Below are 22,545 nucleotides of genomic sequence, written 5' to 3' on the forward strand. Positions count from 1 at the left end.
GAAACTGGGTTCAAGTGGTCTTTATTAGATCCACATAAGAATCTAGAAAATGATAAAATATCACAAAACACAGCACAATGTTGGTTTACCAATAATGAAATATAGAGAGGATCTTATGTTTTAAATTTTTGTAACATATAGTCCAAAACAAATAGAATACTGCAATAGATGAGGACATTGGCAGGGCATATAAAATTAGACTCTTGGGCTTCAAATGACTAAGTTGGAAGCATTAGCAAACTCAAGGAAGGGACAATTCAGAGGCTATAATGGGCTTAATGCTGCTATTTAAAGTAATGAAGCATTTTCTCTGCTTTCTGGATTCATTTCACCAAATGATTTCCTCAGCAGGTCAGATATAGATTTGCAGCAAAATGAAAAACATTTTCCCGGAATAAAACAACTGATCCCTACAACAGCTGACTTAACTTTCCTGAATAATAAATCTTCATCTGACATGCCTGGATGCCTGAGAGCACTTGTCACTGATATTCTTAACCTCTTCCTAACCTTGCCAGATCCTTGTATTTCATATTTGCCAAACATTATTACTGAGAGGGGGTAACTGCACTAGCTGTGTGACCTTAAACAAGTTATTTAACTTTTTTTGTTGTTGTTTTGTTTTGTTTTTTGTTTTTGAGATGGAGTCTTGCTCTGTCTCCCAGGCTGGAGTGCAGTGGCATGACCTTGGCTCATTGCAACCTCCCTGTCGCGGGTTCAAGCGATTCTCCTGATCAGCCTCCCATGTTGCTGGGATGCAGGTGCACACCACCATGCCTGGCTAATTTTCGTATTTGTATTTTTAGTAAAGACGAGGTTACACCATGCTGGTCAGGCTGGTCTCAAACTCCTGACCTCAGGTGATCCACCTGCCTTGGCCTCCCAAAGTGCTGGGATTACAGGCATGAGCCACCGCACCCGGCAAGTTATTTAACTTCTTTGTGCCTGAGTTTTTTTGGCTCTAAAAGTGCTACACTGAAGTAAAGAACAGTGAACATAAACCTCTTCATGATAACTTACAAATAACGAGCCCTATCTGGTTATGGCTAAACTATCAATAGCACCTACCTTATGAATTTGTTAATGAGGATTAAATAAGTGCTTAAAAAGGTCTTAGCACATAGTAAGTACTTAATAAAGCTCAGATATTATTATTATTACTGTTATTCAACAAAGCTTTTCCCAGGTATCTACAATGAACACTTTCCTCATTTCTTGTTCTTATAAGGCCTTAGTTCAGAATTTCCAAATCTCCTAGATATGAAGAAGAAACACTTTTGTTTGTAATGCCTGACCCTTTAAATTTAGGTCTCAGAATGAGCACTAATTGAAGCCACCTCATTGTATCTAGTACTTTATATGCTTTCTAAAGTATCTTACATTCACTAATTCATTTAAATCTCCTAACAATACTGTGATGAATGTATTATATCAATTTTATTAGTCCAATTTGATAGAAACAGGACAATAAAGTCCAGAGCAATGCTTTGCTTAATGACTATACTGCTACTAAATGGCAGAGAGGCCTAAATGCCAGAGTTTATAACCTCCTAGCCAGCGCTCATGAAACTATGCAAAGTAAGATATTCTAAGATCCCTTTAAAGCAAATGAAACCATTTTCTCATTTATATTAACTAAAGTCCACACTGTATTCTGATTTCCCTAGTTTCTACCAAACGATCTTTTCTTTTTTTCGTGGTATATAATTCCATGTAGGATACCACATTACATCTAGCAGTCATGTCTTCTCAGGCTCCTCTTGGCTGTGACTATGTCTCAGATTTTCCTTGTTTTTGATGGCCTTGATAGTTTTGAGAAGTACTGGTTAGGTATTTTAAAGAATGCTCCTCAGTTGGAATTTGTGTGATGTTTCTCTCCTGATCAGACTTGGGTTCTGAGTTTTGGGGAGGAGAACCACAGAGGTAAAGTGCCATTCTTATCACATTCTGTATGATGTGATGCTATCGAGGATACATGCTATCAAAAGGGCTTATCATGGATGACGTTAACCTCAATCACCTGGCTGAGCTGGTGTCTGTCAGATTTCTCCACTGTAGTTACTCTTTTCCCCCTTTTCCGTATTATACTCTGCAAGGAAGTCACTATGCGAAGCCCACTAAGTGGGAAGTATCTACATAAATTATTTGAAATTCTTCTGCACAAGAGATTTGTTCCCATTCAATCATTTATATTAGTTTGGGCTTGTAAATATTTATTATATAGTTTGGGTTATAACCCAATACTACTTTATTTATTTTGTTACTCAAATTGCTCCAGCTCTGGCCTTTCAGAGATCCTTCAGTTCGATCATACTGACATACTCCCAATCACTGTGATTTTTTTTTTTAAATTTCAGTACTTCATTTTTCTGTGGCACAAGATACTCTAGGCTCATCTTGTATCGTTCATACCCCAGTTCTAGAATCAGTTGGTTTTCCAAGGAGCCCTGGTTCCTTTTATTGGAAACCAAAATCTGGGCACCAGGTGTGCTCCCATTCTAGTTGTTTTTTGACCACATAACTGCTAACAAAGATGCTTCCCTCTGGCTACACTGATGTGAACTTTGAACTTTAGCAGAAGAGCTCAGCTCTAGAGAACAATGATCTCCTACATTACTTTTTTTCCTCAAAGAATAAGTAAGTCTAAGCAGAAAAAAAATATGCAAAGAATTTTCAGTATGAATGAAATAAGACAAACCATCAGGCTTGCTGTATTGTAAACCAACCCAATATAGTTATAACAGATCTGTAGAAGGATCCTTAGAATAACAGAGTCATTTGTCGGGGGTCATCAGGGAGAATACTGATAGTATCTTCGGCTTTGCCACATAACAGACACAGCATGGTATACTCCTAGAACAAGATAAAGTGCATAATTACCTCGAGGAACAGGGAAAAAGATGCTTTATAACTTATTCTAGTTAAGATGTTCTCTACAAATTGTCATGAATATTCTTTCTGTACATTGGATCAATTTCTTCAACATGTATCAGCAATGTCTTAGGCTTATTCTGTATATTCCAGAGCCTGTTGTTTATATAAATTGATACATAAATGTCATCTTGGAAATACATGGCTATTTCTCAGAAAGCACATATATTTAGCTTAGTGCCGCTATTTAAAGTGATGAAGCAATTTGAGTGTGGGTCCCTATGGACAAATTCCTATTCTCACAGCTGTTCCTTTCTAGGATATTTAACACTAATACACAACAGAAATAATTTTTTGAAAAGAGAAAATTCCCAACCTGAAAAAGCTATTTTTATCTACCCCAGGAAAATAAACAATTATGTTAAATTCACTAGTATGTCCTGCCTCATTTTCAGATTACTAGTTGTCTGGGAATTTGATCCATTTAAGAAGTTTGTTTTCTAGGCTTAATAAATGCCCAGATTGGTAACAGAGGAGATTTTGTTTTAGGCAAAAACCCTTAGGGCAAGGTTCTTTTTCATTTTTTTTTTAGACACGGTCTCACTGTGTTGCCCAGATTGGAGTGCAGTGGCACAATGATGGTTCACTGCAGCCTTGACCTCCTGTGTGCTCAAGTGATCATCCCACCTCAGACCCCCAAGTAACTGAGATTACATGCACTTGGCATCACACCTAGCTAATTTTTAAATTTTTTGTAGAGATGGGGTCTCACTATGTTGCCCAGGGTGGCCTCAAACTCCTATGCTCAAGTGATCCTCCCGCCTTGGCCTCCCAAAGTGACACGATTACAGGTGTGAGACACTGCATCCAGCCCAAAGTCCTATTCTTATAGCTTTCTCTTTCTAGAATATTTAACAGTCATAAACTACAGACATATTTCTTTGAAACCTTTCGTTTAAAAGCCTTTTTCTCTGTACAAAAACAAACATCTATGTTAAGTCTTCTAGAATTTCCACACCTGATGCTGAGTTTGCTAGCTGTCTGGAAATTGATCAGTCAAGACAGTTTGTGTTTCTTAGGTTTAGACAGTCACTAGAGAGGGCCACAGAGGTAAACAATGACTGTGGTACAAAGAAATAGAAGCAGGCAACTGCCTTTTCCATCTTCTACTGGTGAGTTCAGGAGGGGAGCTTAGTTGTGGCAGTGGAAAAATTGCTTTACGAATTAAAAATAAAATAAAAATACATCCTCTTCAAGATCTTTTACTGTTCTCAAATACTTCCACTGCTTTAACCCACCAGGCATTGCTATTTGGATGGCAACCTTTTACAGGAAAAGAAGAAGGAAAAAAGTAATAGAGTCAAAAAGAGAAAATGTGTGAGGCTAAACAAATACTTGAGTTTTCAACCAATCTAGCCCATGACAAATTGATACTGAGTGCCTACATGCTCTGCAATGTGATAGCAGACATGAAAGACATGAAAGAACAAAGTCTGACTTTATAAAATCTGCAATCTAACTTGGGAGGGGGAAAAAAACCTACATATAATCTGGCAAGATTATTAAATCAGTGAGACTGATTATACCTGTAATCTTTATAGGCAGTCTGGAACCCAAATTTCATTGCAAGTCAATTATTTGGAATTCAAAAGCAATTTCCCACAGAAGTAATGTCATACACGGCGGTTAGGTTCCCAGGAAAATCCACAAGTCTTTTAAATTTATATTGTTCAAGTACCATAGAATCTAACCATATATAGAAGTGCTTCTGTGGGAAAATATGTCTAGAATTCTAACTTGGGATGCCAGGAACAGATCTCCTTGTGCTGCCAGGAATATGATGAGATTAGGACACCTTTTATCAAAACCAGCCAAGTAGAGAAAATAATTCCCCCAGTCATTCATAGGGACTCTCAAAGGCTCCAAATGGGCAGGGCCTAGGGGAAAAGATTTGGAGGGAAGAGCAGAGTGGGTGGAATTACCCCTGAGTAAGACCAGATCTTTTTTTTTTTTTTTTATTCTGAGGGCTTTACTTTTTTCTCTATTAGCTTTACTCTTTTCCTCTATTAGGCCCTGTTAATTCTGACTCCAAGTCTTCTCCTTCCCTGGCCCACAGAGGAATAGAAAGCAGTCTCATAGTTTCTGTCTTGTTTCTTGAAGTAAACACACAGTACATTTTGGTGTGTGGGGTGGGGGTGGGGGGGGGATTTTGCCAGGGGGATTTTTTTTTTTAAATAAAGGATGTCTATAATAATTTATGATGTATTTTCCATGTAAACTCTGTCCCTCTGTCTCCATTTTCCCCCTAGTCTTGCCATCAGAAAATCCTACTTTGTTTAATAATGGCATTATGGTTGTTTTAAAAACAGAATACTTATCTTTCACAGAGGCTAATGAAATATTTAAAGAGGTAGTGATATGTTTGGAATTTGCTTTGAAATAATCCTATGGGGGGATGTGAGAATGGTGAAATATAAATAAAGCAACTTGAAGATGGGTAGTGTACATTAGTACACTATTCTGCCTACTTTGGACTATGTTTAAATCTCCTATAAGATGTTTAATATGAAACAACCATGGTGGCTGGGAATCCCACCTTGAACTTGAACTACTGCCAGGATAGGATGAGGGGCTGGGGTAGGGTGGGGACAAGGATAGTAAGTAATGGCAGCTGGGAATGGAGGGTTCTTGTGGCCATTAGGCTGAGGTAGAAGTTCCCAAGTGGCTATTCACTAGAGTCAGGGCCTGACACAGGTACAAGAAAAGTTCAGAAAAGGGAGAAGATGCATAGGCTTGAAGAGCAAACAGGAGATGGAATTTGAGTTCAGGTAGAAAGAGGTAAGATTTAGTTGGCTTGAAGGTAGAGAGAGGGACAGTTCAAATCAAGGAAAAGGCATGAATATGGACAGCAATATGGAAAAGAGCACGCGCATCACTTACGGAGTAAAAGCGAAAGGAAGCTGCATTTGGTTTGTCAGCAGGGGAGTGAAGGATGATATGTTTAAGAAGATTAACTTGATGGCAGCGTTCAGAACTGCAGTCTGGGGAATGCTGCAGTAATTCAGCCTTCAATGGGTATGGTCCTTGACATGAGGTGTGGTGCCACAGTCAGAGAAAAAGCAAGCAAAACAAAGTAAAAAAAAGAGGGGATGGGGGTGTAGGCGTGAAGGCTAGAGAAGGAAATGTGAAAGTATCTAATAGGTCTCTACTGAGACTGAGTACATGTGTGTTCACTACATGAGAGAGCATAAAGAAGGTTCCAGACCACAGACCAAAAGCTCAGGAGTATCACTTCGAGAAAACAGGAAAGAAAAATGAGAGAAAACACAAAGGAGCAGTTAAAATGATTTAAAAAGGAAAGAAGTCAAGCACTACGGACCTCAAGGGCAGAAATGCTTCAAAAAGACAACAACAGTTAATAAAACTAGATGCAGAAGCCATGTAAGAGAGAAAAGAACTAAGACAAAGTCATAGGATGTGGTTAGATTATAGGAAACCTATGAGAGAATAGTTTTAGTACAGTGAAAATGAAACTCAGTTTGTAGGTAGTTAAGAGGAGTATAGGGAAATAAGGAAAATATGGTAAAGACCTATTCAAGTGGCCAGGCAATGGCTCACACCTGTAATCCCAGCACTTTGGGAGGCTGAGGCAGGAAGACTTTTGAGCCCAGGGGTTCAAGACCAGCCTGGGCAACAAAGTGAGATCTCACCTCTACAAAAAAAATTTTTAAATAGCCATGCACAGTGGCTAGTGCCTGTAGTCTCAGCTACTCAAGGCGTTGAGGCAGAAGGATCGCCTGAGCCCGGGAGGTCAAGGCTGCAGTGAGCTGTGATCATGCCACTGCACTCCATCTTGGGCGGCAGAGTAAGACCTTGTTGCAACAAACAACCTATTCAAGTAAAGAAGCAAGAGGAAGAAGAAATGATTACAGGATGAATCAAAGTACACTGGAAAGAAAGACGGTAACATGAGATTCCTGAGGAAATGCAGTAGGGGTAGCATTAGAGAGGAAATAAAAATATTCCTCTCTAACAGGAGAGAAGGAAGAGTCTAAAGTTGGGACAATGCTAAGTATGGTGTACATACGAAAGAGTAGCGGGAAATAAAAGAAGGGAAGCTGGGCCAGTCCAGTGAGAACCTTGAAATGAGGAGCTTGGATATTGTACTGTAGCTAAAGGTGCGCTATGGGAAGGCCAATGAGGTCACCCGTAAGTTTCATTTATTTTTACTTTTTAGTAGAGACAGGGTCTCACTATGTTACCCAGACTGTACTCAAACACTTGGCCTCAAGAGATTCTCCTGCCTCAGCCTCCTGAGTAGCTCAAACTATAGGCACACATCACTGTGCCCAGCTTTGAAAACATCATTTTAAGAAAATTAATATGATGGTACAGTATGGAGTATGACTTGACGGCTGGGGGTGTGGGGGGAGGAGTAGACTGGGAGTAGAGAGTCTAGTTTAAGAATCATTTTCACCACCATTTCATAGTTTCTCGCATCGTGACTACAAGCCACCTTCCTTTACCTTCTTCCTGTCCCAGAGTAATTTCCAGGGCAGCTTTGAAAATGGCTGCATTCAGTCATAAAGGAAAAATCAGCTAGACTTTGGTCTAGCTAATTTACAATGGCTTGGTTAGGACATAAACAGGCAACCTCAATATCTATTCAGGAGCTGTACATAACTCACGTGAGTTTTAGGAGCTTCTTGAAAATAGCTATAAGCACTCCTTTCCTCCCATAAAAGAATAGGACTGTTTCTTTAAGCCCAGGAGATGCTCATCTCCCTATGTGGCCACTACTCATTCACTAAGATGTCAATTTTGCCCTAAGTTACGCATATCATATAAATATTTCTTGAGGCATAATTTTTGGATGCTGAAGAAATATAGTCAAGATGTTATTTTAGATTAACCACAACATATCAGACCAGACTTTGACAGGTGACTAAGCACTTTCTTCCACGCTAAAATAAGGAATAAGAAGGGTTTTACTATCTTATGATTCTGCTATGGAAGATTATTATTATTTTCCTAATTAAGTACTATCCAAATGTGAAGGGAATTGAAAAAATTCTCTTGGCTGTTAAAAGCTCTAGCCTGATATTTATATCCTATGGACAAATATATAGTTCATACAAAATAAGTAACTCAACTTGAAGGCTTGAAAACAGGCAGTGAGGGACACAGATAGGTTTCAGTTTGTCCCTGGCTCTCCCCGACTGCCCAGCTTTTCTTTCTGACCATCAGACTTGTGACTCTTCAGCAACTACAGGCCTATACCAACCTTCCAGAGAATTCTTCACATGCTCTTACAATTGTGTAAGGATTAATCCTTATGATAAATCTCTTAATCTCCAGCTTCACAGTGGTTCGGTGTTTCTCCTCCAACCATGATACACACAGCTTGTAATTTTACTTAATAATATTATAATGTCTTACCACAAATGAGACTGCAGAGTTGTTCAACTCTACATGCCAACTTGGGAAAACAAAGAAAACCTCCTTATCACAATTTCCATGCTGGGCAAGTATGGTGGCAGTGGACAGGCCACCACTTAAAAGCCCACAACTGTGCAATCACATAACTGGGCAGAAAAAAGGAAGCACAATGGTAATCTCATAAGAAGCTAGAATGTGCTACTATTCTTTATAAATAAAAATGACAGGGCTGAGATATCATTTGTAAACTACACATTTTGATTTGTGACTCTCGTGAAGACAGGTTTACACAAATCCACCCACATCTAAAGTCTGTCTCTCAACTTGCACAGATATAAAAAAGGCATGGGGCTGGGCACAGTGGCTCATGCCTGTAATTCCAACACTTTGGAGGCCGAGATGGGAGGACTGCTTGAGCCCAGGTGTTCAAGACCAGCCTGGGCGACATAGCAAGACACTATCTCAAAAAAAAAAAAAAAAAAAGGCATAGTCTCCTTTAATATATGCTAACACTTTGCACTTCACTTATGAAAACTGTATTTAGATTCTCAAGGGCACTTTTATTATTCCCCTAACCTCCCCATATTTATATTTATACCCATATTTATATTTACCTGAAATTCATCCATGATACTGAATGTATACTCATGTCTGGCTATTACATGATGACAATTCTTACACAAATCTGCTAAAACAAAGAGAGATTTATGTAATTAAGTCTTTGGGAGTTTCTTAAAACTTCTATTAAAATTTCTATTCTCAGCATATTATTTAAAGAGAATCTTAAGTCTGTCATATTTAACATAGGAGGAAACCCATTATAGTATCTACCTTGATTTTTAAAAAATTCAGAATCTGCCACATAGCAACACTACATAATTCTGAGTCTGAGCTCAGAGACTTAATATGCATTTATTAATTGCCACTAAAAGTTCTTTAAGAGAATCAGTTAAAAGATATTTAAGTGTATTTTTAAACTAGCTAGATCAATTTTTTTTTTTTTTTTTTTTTTTGAGGCTGGGTCTTACTCTGTTGCCCAGGCTGGAGTGCAGTGACATGATCATGACTCACTGCAGCTTCAACCTCCCAGTCTCAAGTTATCCTCCCAAATCAGCCTCCTGAGTAGCTGGGAGAATAACTTGAGCCCGGGAGGGGCTCAAGACATGCACCAACACACTCAGTTAATTTTTTTGAATTTTTGTAGAGGTGAGGTCTCACTATGTTGACCAGGCTGGTCTTGAACCCCTGGGATCAAGCGATCCTCCCTCCCGGGCCTCCTAAAGTCCTAGGATTATAGGCGTGAGCCACCGCGCCCATCCCAGCTGGACCTATTTAACTATGTAAAAGCTTTCATTATCATGAATAATATAAACTGTGCTACTATATCCAATCATAAATAAAAACCAAAGCTGGGCATTAAAGTGAATTTAATGGTAACAAAATAATCTAGTAAAAATGATGATTTATTGAGTGCGTACTATTTTAAATATTTAATCTTCTAAAATACCCAATGAGGTAGACAGTATCATTACCACCTTTTTAGAGATAAGGAAACAAAGGCATACTTCAGTTAAGTAACTAGCAAGAGGACTGAGCCAGGATGTATTGGAACCAGAATTCAAACCCAAACAGCCTAGCCCCAGGGCCCTTGCTCTTAAACCACTATGCCCTATTGCCTGGAATGAAATACAGCTTAAAGAAAACATATGCTAAAAAGAAAGAAAAAGATTCTTCTAGCTTAGAACATTTATTATTATCTGACTCCATTCTAAAGGCTTGGTGTCTTTCAAACTCCTCTGTCAAAATACCATTACCTGTACATTTATTCCTCATGTGTTTACAAGGTAACCAAGAACCAGGAGACAAGCAAAAAGGGAATGTGAACAGTTAAATACTTCTCACAATATTGGGCACTGAAGTATACATATACTTAACTTACAGAAATCCTTAGTGCTAACCTCGGAATTGATTTTTTTATACATAGTTTATTTGGTTTCCCAGTATTGAGGACGAGGAGAAGGATATGAAGGCAGCTTATTATTTAGCAGCAAAAGTAAGGAACAACAGACTGACAGTGAGATTGGAGAAGAAAAAAAAAGCTAGACATTCTGAGCAGAAACAAGACTGAAAAAAACACTGCATTCCTAAAGTCATTTAGTATAGGGACAAGCAGCCCTAAACACTTTAATAGCTGTTGGAGGATATCATGGTATTATACTGTAGCAGAAAGTGAAAACTCACATGGATGACCCCAAGGTCACAATAATAACAATAATAAAAAGTATATCTTGTTAAGGCAGCATAAAGCTTTTAAAAATATGTCCCTGAAAAATAATTTGATAAACAAAAAAAATCAGTTTCTGAATCATAAGCTTTAGTTATCTGCAAAAGTCATTTACATAGACTATTTGATGATCCCATATAAATGAGGTGTTAACGACATTCTCCTCTTAAAGACCTAACTAGTAATTATGTGTGCAATACAATATTGAAATAGGCCTCAGAATATTTTGCGTAACATATCGACTTCCAAAAGCTGACAACTGCTAACACACTCAGGTTAAAAAAAAAAAAGTCTACTTACGATCATAGGTAACTATTTCTTCTCCATCTTCTTCTTTCAAGGATTTGTTTGTGATCAGCATAAAATCCCGCTTACTGCACACTGCACAGCCTGTAAAGTTCAGCAAGAAAGATCCATTCTCCAGGCAGGTATTACCCTAAAATATCAGAAACAGGAATTTAATTTCTTTACATTTCAAAATCTTTAGTGAAGATGATTAATAGACTTAAAATCTCTAAAGGCAAAACAAAACTAAAAAATTGCCAGCATTTACTTCTAGGTCATATACCAAATAATTTCTGAAATTACTAGCTTTCCTAAAGAAGTGTTACTCATGTTAAAAAAAAAAAAGCAACTAAAGTGCAGTGTTAGATCCTTAAGTCTCTGAGGACTGCCACTATGTTGAAAAGGGAGGATAAACTGCAAATAGATATTTAGAAACAACTTAAGGAAATCTTAATATAAAATATGAAAATAGAAAATTAGAAAAATTTAATAACCAACAATATTAAACAAGGCATACCAAAACTAAAATTAAATTCAATCAAAATAGAAACTGAGTCAATGATAAAGATGATCTTACATACTATGACGTTTAGTTGTTTGTTCAAATAGTTTTGAACCTTGATCATACAAAATAAACAAAAGTAAACTCTCAGCTCTAGATGTCAGTCCTTAAGGATACACATGATTGAGGCAGAGAAGCTTAAGTTCTTCATTTCATAAGACTGACACAATGGCATTTAAGAGAGAATGGGTTTTACATCTTTACTAAGAAACTATACAAATTTTCAAAAAAAGTTTTTAAAAAAGAAATTCTAAATAACTTATGCTCCTGGCTCAAGGGAAGCCTTTTTTTATTTATTTATTTTTTTGGTAATTGAGATGGGGTCTTGCTATGTTGCCCAGGCTGGTCTCAAACTCCTGGGCTCAAACGATCTTCCCACCTCAGCCTCCCAAGTATCGGGATTACAGTTGTGAGCCAACGTCCCCGACCCAAAGGAAGTCTTTGCTAAAGGCTTACTAATAATTGTTAATAATTAAAAGTCACTTTATAAATAATCTAGTCCAATCCCATTTCTCAGCAACACACTTAAAGAGTATTTTTAAATAATGTGATTAAAAATCACTCAAATCGACGTTTCTCCAGTGCATCCGTGTCTGGTATTGTGCAAAGCACAATAGAGGATTCAAAGACGAGCCAAATATGTTCCTACCTTCAAGGAGTTTTAAGAGGCATCAGCGAAATTAAGATCCACCATAAATAACGCCACTAGGAAATCTTTCTGGATTCCAAGCACCAGAATTAATCTCTCCCTTCTATGTATTGAGGAAGAGATTAACTCTGGTGGGAGAATTAATCTCTCCCTTCTACATATTGAGGAATCTCTCCCTTCTATGTCTTGAGGAAGAGATTAATTCTAGTGGGAGAAATCAAGACATTACTACATAGAGTTATTAAATCATAGGTGCACTGCCTTAACTACTAAAAGGGAAAAGGGCCTTAGGATTAAAATATACATTTCCAGTTATTAAGAGCAAATGCTTTTTTTTTTTTTTTTTTGAGACGGAGTCTCGCTCTGTCGCCCAGGCTGAAGTGCAGTGGCACGCTCTCAGCTCACTGCAAGCTCCGCCTCCCAGGTTCATGCCATTCTCCTGCTTCAGCTTCCCAAGTAGCTGGGACTACAGGTGCCCGCCACCACGCCCGGGTAATTTTTTGTATTTTTAGTAGAGACGGGGTTTCACTGTGTTAGCCAGGATGGTCTCGATCTCCTGACCTCGTGATCCGCCCATCTTGGCCTCCCAAAGTGCTGGGATTACAGGCGTGAGCCACCGCGCCCAGACTTTCTTTTTTTTTTTTTAAATAAAATCTACTGAGGTACAATTTACATACAATAAAATTCACACACTGTAAGGGTACACATAGGTGAATGACTTTTAACCAATGTATATACCCATGTAACCACTACCCTAGTGATGGTATGAAACATTTCTATTTACCCCAAAAAGTTCCTTCATGCTTTTCAGTCTATCTCTAACCTCCATCCCACCCCAGACACCCACTGATCTGATTTCCATCTCCAGTCTTGCACGTTCTAGAATTTTATATAAACAGAATCAGTATACTCCCGCATCCAACTTCCCTTGCTCGATATAATGCCCATGTTCATGATCCCTGTTGTTCTAGGTACTGGTAGTTTGTTGCTTTTCATTGCCAAATAGTATTCCCTGTAGGATTCAGCTGTTGGTAGACATTTGGGTTGTTTCCATTTGGGGCTATTATGAATAAAGCAGCTATAGAGATTCATGTGCAAGTCTTGGGTGGACATATGTCTTCCTTTCCCTTGGGTAAATATGTAGAAGTGGAATTGCTAATATGGTAAAAATATGATATATTTAACTTTACAAGAAACTGCCAAATGGTTTTCCAATTTACATTCCTGCCAGCAATGTGTGAGTTCCAGTTGCTCTATATCTACATCAATACTAGGTATTGCTTTTTATTTTTGCCATTCCAGTTATGTAAAGTGGTATCTCATTGTAGTTTTAACTTTTGTTTCCTTGATGATTAATGATGTTGAGTATCTTTTCGTGGTGCTTATTCATGTATCTTCTTTTATGAAATGTCTATTCAAGTATTTTGTCCATTTTCAAAAAGTTAGGTTGTTTGAGTTGTAAGAGTTCTTTATATATCTTAGATACAAGTTTTTTCCCAAATATATTTTCTCTGTCATTGATTTGCCTTTTTTGATGGTTTCTTCTAATGAGCAAACAAGTTTTGATTTTCATAAAGTCCAATTTATCATTTTTTCTTTTATAATTTATACTTTTTTTCTCCTAAGACATCTCTGCCTACCACAGGGTTGCAAAAAGTTTCTTATGCTTTTTTCTAGAAGTTTTATAGTTTTAGTTTGTAGGTTTAGGTTTATAATCCATTTTGAAATAATTTTATATATGAGGTAAGGATCAAGGTTTATTTAGTTCCATATGGATTTCCAGTTGTTTTGGCAAGATTTGTTGAAGACTGTCTTTTCCCCCACTGAATTACAATGGTGCTTTTGTAGAAAAAAGTCAATTACCATATACATGTGGGTCTGCTTTGACTATTCTGTTCCCTTGATACATATATCTACCTTCCCACTAATATTAAACTCTCTTGATTACTACAGTTTTACAGTAAGTCTTTAAATCAGGTAGTTTATGTCCTATAATTTGGGTATTCTTGGTTCTTTTCCGTTTCATGTAAATTTTAACATGAGCTTACACACTTTACAAAAAACTCTACTGGAGTTTGAATTGGGACTCCCTTGAATCTATAAAAGCTGACTGCCAAGGACTCCAAAAAATTAAGGAAAACAAAACAGTTTTTAAAAAGATCTAAATGCCAATTTCAAATAAACATAACTCTGAACTGGACTGCATCCACAGACACAGGTTCCTTGCACAATGCGGCCTAGCCTCTGTAATCTGACCATGTAAGTAGGCAGAATGTGACTCTAAGAAAACACTGAAGGAAGAGAAGTATCTATATATCTGTTGTCTGGTAAGTAAATGCTTCAAATGGCAAAATACAAGTACAGTATATAAGAAGCGGATGGGACTTTCTTTAAGAGCCCTGGTCATTTGAAAGCAGCAAGAGTAACCTTCATCAGTGAGGCACAGCTCTTTTATTAGATGAGGCAAGACTATTAACATCCAAATTTGGGAAAGTAAACTAAAGCACACATTATTCAGGGAAGGTTTTCAGGCTCCCATAATAGGTGGAAAAGAATGCAATTCAAATCAATTCCACAATAATAACAGTAGACCATAACAGCTTCAAGAACAAAAGGAAAAAATTCGACATGTTAAGTACCCTTAGAAAATTTGATTCAGATAAATCCTGGTTAAGGATTTGTAAAGGTACACAAGAGTGCAAGAAGAAATGGCTGAAAACTATGAGGATAATTAATATGAGAGTATGTTATAAAATCTTATGAGAAAGCTGTAATTATTCTGCTAAAGACTGGATCAATTTTTTTCCAGCAAATTATTTCAGATGATACAAGTTAATAGCTAATGTATATATTTTGCAGGGAATGTTTAAAAATGGAAAATACGGTTTTTATTAAAGAACCAATTTTTTGTTTCATTGATTTTCTCTTGTATTCTCTCAGTATTTTCTACTCTGATCCTTATTATTTCCTTCCTTCTGCTTGCTCTGGGTTTAGTTTGCTCTTTTTTTTCCATTGTCTTTTTTTTTTTTTTTTTTGAGACAGGGTCTCACTCTGTCACCTAGGCTAGAATGCTGTGGCACAATCTTGGCTCACTGCAACCTCTGCCTCCTGGGTTCAAGTGATTGTCTCACCTCAGCCTCCCAAGTAGCTGGGACTACAGGCACACAAAACTATGCCAGGCTAATTTTTGCATTGTTTGGTAGACAGGGTTTCACCAAGTTGGCCAGGCTGGTCTCAAACTCCTGACCTCAAGTGATCTGCTAGCCTCGGCCTCCAAAAGTCCCGGGATTACAGGCGTGAGCCACCATACCCGGCCCGTTTTTCCATTGCCTTAAGTGGAAGGTTAGGTAATTGATTGAAGAGTATACTTTTTAAATACAGGCACTCATAACTATAAATTTTAAGATGCAGAGTATCATTTTAAGGCACTCTTACATACAACTGTTTTGCTAATTATATTACTCAGCATTTAATTAAATCTGGTTCAATGTTATCTACTAAGCAACAACTTGAGTATAGGAAGTTTGGTAGATTAGCTTAAAGTGACAAATACAAAACATGTAATTTTAAACATATCACTAACACTGATTTTTTCTAATAATGTATTTCTGTATTCCTGTTGCATTACTAACAAAATTTCAAGCTGAAATTAAAATATATGAAATGTTTCATTTCCAGTTTGATATGAAAAATAGTTGATTACAATTTTGTGCCTGTTCAGTAATTTTAGAAAATGTAGTAGAGTTCTAGTTCCGACTGGTTTGCTAAATGCTTTTCTGAAGGAAAAAAAAAATGTGGTTCGCCGTTGAGTTAAAAAACATTTGGGTTCAGAAAATTAGTATGGTTCATTCCAACTTGACTCACGTTTGAATTCAAATTCTCAGTGTTAACATTATAAGCAAGTAGGCCAGAGCCCCATTAAGAATTCAGTACTATATATTTCTAGTCTGTAAAAATAAATGACAAAACTCCAAACAACTTTATGTAATAAAAGATAAATAATTAACTATTATTTACTCATTCTACACTTAGAGCTTCCCAACAAATGATTTTTTGTTTGTTTTTTTAAGTAGACAGGGTTTTGCTCTGATGCCCAGGCTGGAGTACAGTGGTGTGATCTTGGCTCACTGGAGCCTCGAACTCCTGGGTTGAGGGAATCCTCCTACCTTAGCCTCTTCCCAAGTAGGTGGAACTATAGGCACACACCACCACGCCTGGCTAATGTTTTTTAATTTTTATTTTTAGTAAGGATGGGGTCTCACTATGTTGCCCAGGCTGGTCTCAAACTCCTGGGTTCAAGCCATCCTTGTGCCTCGGCTTCCCAAAGTGTTAGGATTACGCGTGTGAGCCACCAGGCCCGGCCCACTATCTTCTTATTACCCTTCCCTTTGCTAAGCTTCTGCAAAGCTGAGCAAAAGCAGTAGGCTTCTGCTCTTACTGCACTTAAAAATAGGTCATAACTTCAAAGAACCCCAGAGTTGGAAGGATCCTTGACATTCCAAATGGTCAGTTAGTATCTACCGAATAATAGGAAGAGAGCTTAATTCCTTTAAGAGTTACTCATTCCATTTTGAAATGTCAGAATGTTCTTTATTCTGATTCAAAGTCTAAGACCCGTAACATCCACCCACTAATTATTTCTAAATCTGTCTCTAAAATTCCAAAGAGAAGTTTAATTCTTCTTCATGACAGTCTTTTAATTATTTTAGAACAGAATAAAATCAGAGAAAAGTGCCTTTGAAAGGCACTCTCCTGGTTATCCAATCACCTCAATCCCTTTTTCTACTATGCTTCCTTATACTTTATTTTCATTTCTGAAGTTAATTTAGTCTTTGGAGCTCAGTCCTTGATTCTCTACATTTTTTTCCTCAGAGAACAAATCCTATTTTGACACTTGTATTTGACTGACTCATTTGTCTGTGTAGTTGTACCCAAACTGCAGTCTTATATCTTCACCCTTCAGATATTCTCAACCTCAGGTGAAGCATGATATTAATAACAATTTGACCATTTGTCCCCAATTTTGTTTTTTCTTCCCATATGCCTCCAATTTCTGTAATGATACTTCTAACATCCCAGTTGCCTAGATTGAAAACCCTGAGATCATGTGATCATGTATAGGTCTCCCCTTATTCTCTTCTACATTAAACTGGTTGAATCTTGTTAATTCTTTTTTTTTTTTTCCAACAGGGTCTCGCTCTGTTGCCCAGGCTGGAGTGCAATGGCACGATCATGGCTCACTGCAACCTCCCACCTCAACCTCCAAGTAGCTAGGACTACAGGTGCATGCCATCACGCCTGGCTAATATTTGTGGTGGTCTTTTGTTTTTTTGTTTTTTTTTTTGAGACGGAGTTTTGCTCTTGTCGCCCAGGGTGGAATGCAGTGGTGTGATCTTGGCTCACTGCAACCTCTGCTTCCCAGGTTCAAGCAATTCTAATGCCTCAGCCTCCCAAGTAGCTGGGATTACAGGCGCCTGCCACCACACCCAGCTAATTTTTGTATTTTTAGTAGAGACGGGGTTTCGCCATGTTGGCCAAGCTGGTCTCAAACTCCTGACCTCAGGTGATCTGCCAGCCTTGGCCTCCCAAAGTGCTGGGATTACAGGCGTGAGCCACCGCGCCCAGCCTATTTGTATTTTTTGTAGAGACAGGGTTTTGCCATGTTTGAGACTGGTCACAAACTCCTGGGCTCAAGTGATCCACCGGCCTTGGCCTCCCAAAGTGCTGGGATTACAGGTGTGAGCACCGTGGCCGACCTAATTCTTTCTTTGAAATAAGGTCTTCATTATCTCATGCCTACACCACTGTTGCCATGGCTCCTCAAATGCTCTGTGGAGTTCTGTCTTTACACACCCTCTACCCCACCATTTCAACATTCAGCCATAAGATTCATTTTCCTAAATAACAGATTTCAGAAACATTTCTCTATTAAAATTTTGATGGTTGCTCAATGCCTAAAATGTAAACTCTGAACTTCTCAATATGACTTTTAAGTTTTACAATAAATCCACTCTTAAGAATCTAACCTAAGGCCGGGCGTGGTGGCTCACGCCTGTAATCCTGGCACTTTGGGAGGCCGAGGCAGGTGGATCACGAGGTCAGGAGATCGAGACCATCCTGGCTAACAAGGCGAAACCCCGTCTCTACTAAAAATACAAAAAAAGTAGCCGGGTGTGGTGGCGGGCACCTGCAGTCCCAGCTACTCAGGAGGCTGAGGCAGGAGAATGGCATGAACCTGGGAAGCAGAGCTTGCAGTGAGCCGAGATCATGCCACTGCACTCCAGCCTGGGCGACAGAGCAAGACTCCATCTCAAAAAAAAAAAAAAAAAAAAATCCAACCTAATCTCTTTAATATTCTCTACTGCAAACTTCTCCCTCACGGTCTCATAATAGCCCATGTTTATTACTGGTTTCATAAAAATCTTTTTAAACTTTAAAAAAATGAAATAGTACACAGTAAAGTACATGAAACATAAATGTAGAGAACAAGAAATAATTATAAAGTGTACATCTGTAGAACCACCACCCAAATCAAGAAATAAAACACTGCTTGCACCCCGGAAGACTTTTTCTCATGTGACCCTTCGTGATCACACCCTAATCCCTTAGCAGTACCCACTATATCGACTTAACAGTAATTGTGTGCTTTCCTTACAGTTTTGCCACCCAGGTACATCCTTGAATAATATATTTTGGCTTGCCTCTTTTTGAATTATACTTTATGTGTTCTTTCATCAACACTATTTGTAAGAATTTTCAGGTTGCTGTGTAATTCTAGTTTGGTTTCATGGCTATAATTCAGGGTTTCTCTACCTCCGCACTATTGACATTGGGAGTGATACTTTGTTGTGGTGGCTGTCCCATGTATTGCAGGATGTTTAGCGGCATCCCTCGCATCACCCATTAGCAGTCAGTAGTACTTCCCCTTTTGACAACCAAAAAATGTCTCTGGATATTGCCAAATGTCTCCTAAGAGGCAAAAATCACTCCTGGTAGAGAACTACTGCTCTAATTCATTCACTTCCATTCCTCCTTCATTAATGGTGTTCCATTCTAATGAATATATCACAGTTACTTTTCCAATCTACTAGAAAAATAATGCTGTTATGAACACTCTTATTTATAAAAGTCTTCAGAAGCATATACACATGCATTTTTCTGGAATGGGAATCGCTGGGTCATTTCCGTATTTTACAAGGCTCACCCACTTTTTCAAAGTAGTTGTACCATATGAGAATTCATACTGTTATACATGCTACTCAAAAGCCTAAGTATTACCCATAAGATACTAAGACATAAGCAACTACAGAGACTTCCTCCCTCCCTCCCAACCCATGCACAAATTCCGTTTCTGTAATTTTCCCCCATCCTCCAGCTCCTCACCTTCTTTTCTACCCTAATTGCAACTGTCCTTCAAGTCTTAGATGATGTCCACCTTTTCTCAGGGGAGAACAGCACTATCCCCTATTGCCCTCCCCTTTCCCGAAACTTGAATAGCATTTCTGAACTGAGCTACTCATTTTTTGTTAGTCACATACTCCCCAAAACTGTAAGCTGTTAGGCAGCACCAAAGCTGCCTTTTAATTTCTTCTCTGAAATAAATAATCCAGCCAGACGCGGTGGCTCATGCCAGTAATCCCAGCACTTTCGGAGGCCAAGGCGGGAGGATCGCTTGATCCCAGGAATTTGAGACCAGCCTGGGAAACAGTGGCACCCTGTCTCAAAGAGAGGAGAAATAATCCCTTTCTGGCCTAGCAAAGTAATCTAACTACACATATATGAATGTTCAACAAGGATGCCTTGAATGAATGAGAATAGACAAGATTGGCAAACTCCTGAACGTGAAAGTAACTGAGAAATTTAGGAGGCAGTAACAGGCAGGAAACCTAAATTCTAGTCCTGGCTCTCATCCATGCAACTAGAATGTGAACTTGGGCAAGTGATTTCCCCTCTCTGGGTATCGGTTTCTTCATCTGCAAAAGTGTTAGAACAGATGACCACAGAGGTCCCCTCCAGCGCTAGAATTCGGTAAGAAAATTGTACTTCATCAAATCGAGCTTGAGGATGAGACCGGAAGTGGGGGTGGGGCAATCCCTCGGTTGTCGACGGGGGTTGTGGTGGTGGGGTTCCTCTGTTGCTCCCTGGAGCTCAAGAGAACGGCCACGACAGCTGAGGTCAGCCGCCAGGGCGGGGACCAGAGGTACAGACCGCCACAGGCCATCCCTGGTGTGCCTAAATACCGCTACCGGGTCACCGGGACCGGCAGTGCGGCCGAGTCCGCCCACGTACGGCCTCTCTGGGAAGGCCAGCCTGGGATATGAGACACCTCGGGGGCCGGCCGCGGGCCAAGGGAGCGCCCAGTCGCTCACCCGGTTGGGATATTCCTTCTCCACACAGTCGCCACACATCGCGACGCAGTCAACAAGGAATGTCCTCCAACGCCTCCGGGAAGACGAAACCTCGCGAGAACTGAGATACGGTTGCCGCATGCGCCCAAGTACTCGACTCCTGGGTATTCCGTCTCGGGAACCCAGTCGAAGTCTCCGCCCCTTAGCAACTGTTGTCAAGGCAGGGCACAGTCTCCTTGGCACCGTGCGTGGGCAAAGGGTGGGGCTTCAGAAACCTTCAGAGAAAGACGAAGAAATCTTGTGCACTGACAGATGTGACGAGAAGGGAAAGTGGATCTTGCGCTGAGCGAAGTTCTCACAGACACCTGAGCTTAGGCTGACAAGAAAGGCAAATCACGACACACAAGAAAGGGAATTATTTCTCGCTACCACATATTCAAATCTGAAATGTTAATAAATACCTTTCTGTACCATTTCTTAAGGCAATGAGAGTGAATAAGAGACCAGATATCAGCAGGTGAATAAACAGTAACCGAAGTGTTTGGAAAGACACACTCAGAGTGCTGCAGAAAATCTCCTAAAAGAACACTTAAAATATTAGTAATAATTGGCCATTCCAGAGTCCTCTGGAGTACATAGCAACGAGGAACGTATTTCCATCTCTCTCAGGTGTCACAGAAGCACCTCAGTGGGGGGGGCAAGCACTATGTAAATAGAAAAATGGCCAGGTCATCAGCCATCCCATTACTGGGTATATACCCAAAGGATTATAAATCATGCTGCTATAAAGACACATGCACATGTATGTTTATTGCGGCACTATTCACAATACCAAAGACTTGGAACCAACCCAAATGGAACCAACCCAAATGTCCATCAGTGATAGACTGGATTAAGAAAATGTGGCACATATATACCATGGAATACTATGCAGCCATAAAAAAGGATGAGTTCATGTCCTTTGTAGGGACATGGATGAAGCTGGAAACCGTCATTCTGAGCAAACTATCGCAAGGACAGAAAACCAAACACCGCGTGTTCTCACTCATAGGTGGGAATTGAACAATAAGAACACTTGGACACAGGGTTGGGGAACAACACATACTGGGGCCTGTCGTGGGGTGGGGGGAGGGGGGAGGGATAGCATTAGGAGATATACCTAATGTAAATGACGAGTTAATGTGTGCAGCACACCAACATGGCATATGTATACATATGTAACAAATCTGCACGTTGTGCACATGTACCCTAGAACTTAAAGTATATTAAAAATAAATAAATAAATATATAAAGATTTCAAAAATTACCTAATTGAATTGACTGCGGATGATAGTTTGATTTCAGATTTGCACATCCATTTATAAATGATCTATTGGTTCACAGATTAAAAAGCCAATAAACATATGTGCTTCCAAAAAAAAAGAAAGAAAGAAAAGTAGCCAGGTCAGTTGTTCCTGCATCATTTCCCAATCCTGTGGATCTCAAAATGCTTGTGATTGTTGCCCCGCCTCATCCTTTCTCTCTGTATTGAAAGCATCTTATTTATTCGCAACGACCTAATTAACTTGCATACGAATCTCCGAAGTTTGTCTCCGCTTCTGAACAATGTGTCTTTATCACACTCCTCTACTCCAGTGGGAACATCAACATCCTCCCTCAGCCCTGCTTTATTGCTGTCATGTCAGTGAAGAAAGATTGGGGAGCATGGGAGACTCTGGGATCCAGATTCCTTAAAGAAGAGATTAATAACCATTTCAAAGCACACCAGTTTAAATTGCTAATACAGGAATTATTTTTCCACGGAAGCACTGAAGTTGTAACCTTTAGTATTTCAACTTCTAGTAAGTATCTGCAACGGTTACTAAAAATCATAGGTGTGCTAAGAAACTGCATGAACTAGAGCCATCGGAGTTTACCTTATTCTTAGAATAATTATAATACCTCCCATTTGTATGACATTTTCAGCCTTTCAAAAGTGTCCTCATTTCAGTTTCTAATTTTATGCTATTACAACCTTATGTGGTTGGTAAGAAAAATATGTCTCCTCTTTTCAGATGAGGAAACCACAGAAGTGAGTAGTTAAAGGTCTTGTCTATGGTAACAAAGC

The 22,545-nt window shown here is 39.0% G+C and overlaps 1 protein-coding gene across 4 annotated transcripts in view; it reads right to left on the reverse strand.

Moving 5' to 3' along the window:
• The window catches only part of CHURC1 (churchill domain containing 1), a 31,209-nt gene extending 10,582 nt beyond the window's left edge, over positions 1–20,627 (reverse strand). Inside the window, exons 1-4 of one of the 4 annotated variants that reach the window (XM_055289096.2) lie at positions 20,460–20,627; positions 10,895–11,030; positions 8,925–8,995; positions 6–2,853 (exon numbers count right to left, since the gene is read on the reverse strand). In XM_055289096.2, the coding sequence (XP_055145071.2) occupies positions 2,761–2,853; positions 8,925–8,995; positions 10,895–11,030; positions 20,460–20,579 (420 nt within the window). In that variant the 5' untranslated portion in view covers positions 20,580–20,627 and the 3' untranslated portion in view covers positions 6–2,760. Of the gene's footprint in view, positions 1–5; positions 2,854–8,924; positions 8,999–10,894; positions 11,031–20,459 lie in introns of those variants that run through there. The other 3 variants (XM_055289097.2, XM_063644511.1, XM_055289098.2) reach the window with 3 other exon arrangements.
• Between the last annotated feature and the right edge of the window lie 1,918 nt (positions 20,628–22,545).

Source organism: Symphalangus syndactylus, chromosome 8 (genome assembly GCF_028878055.3).
Source record: "Symphalangus syndactylus isolate Jambi chromosome 8, NHGRI_mSymSyn1-v2.1_pri, whole genome shotgun sequence".
Classification (NCBI taxonomy): Eukaryota; Metazoa; Chordata; class Mammalia; order Primates; family Hylobatidae; genus Symphalangus; species Symphalangus syndactylus.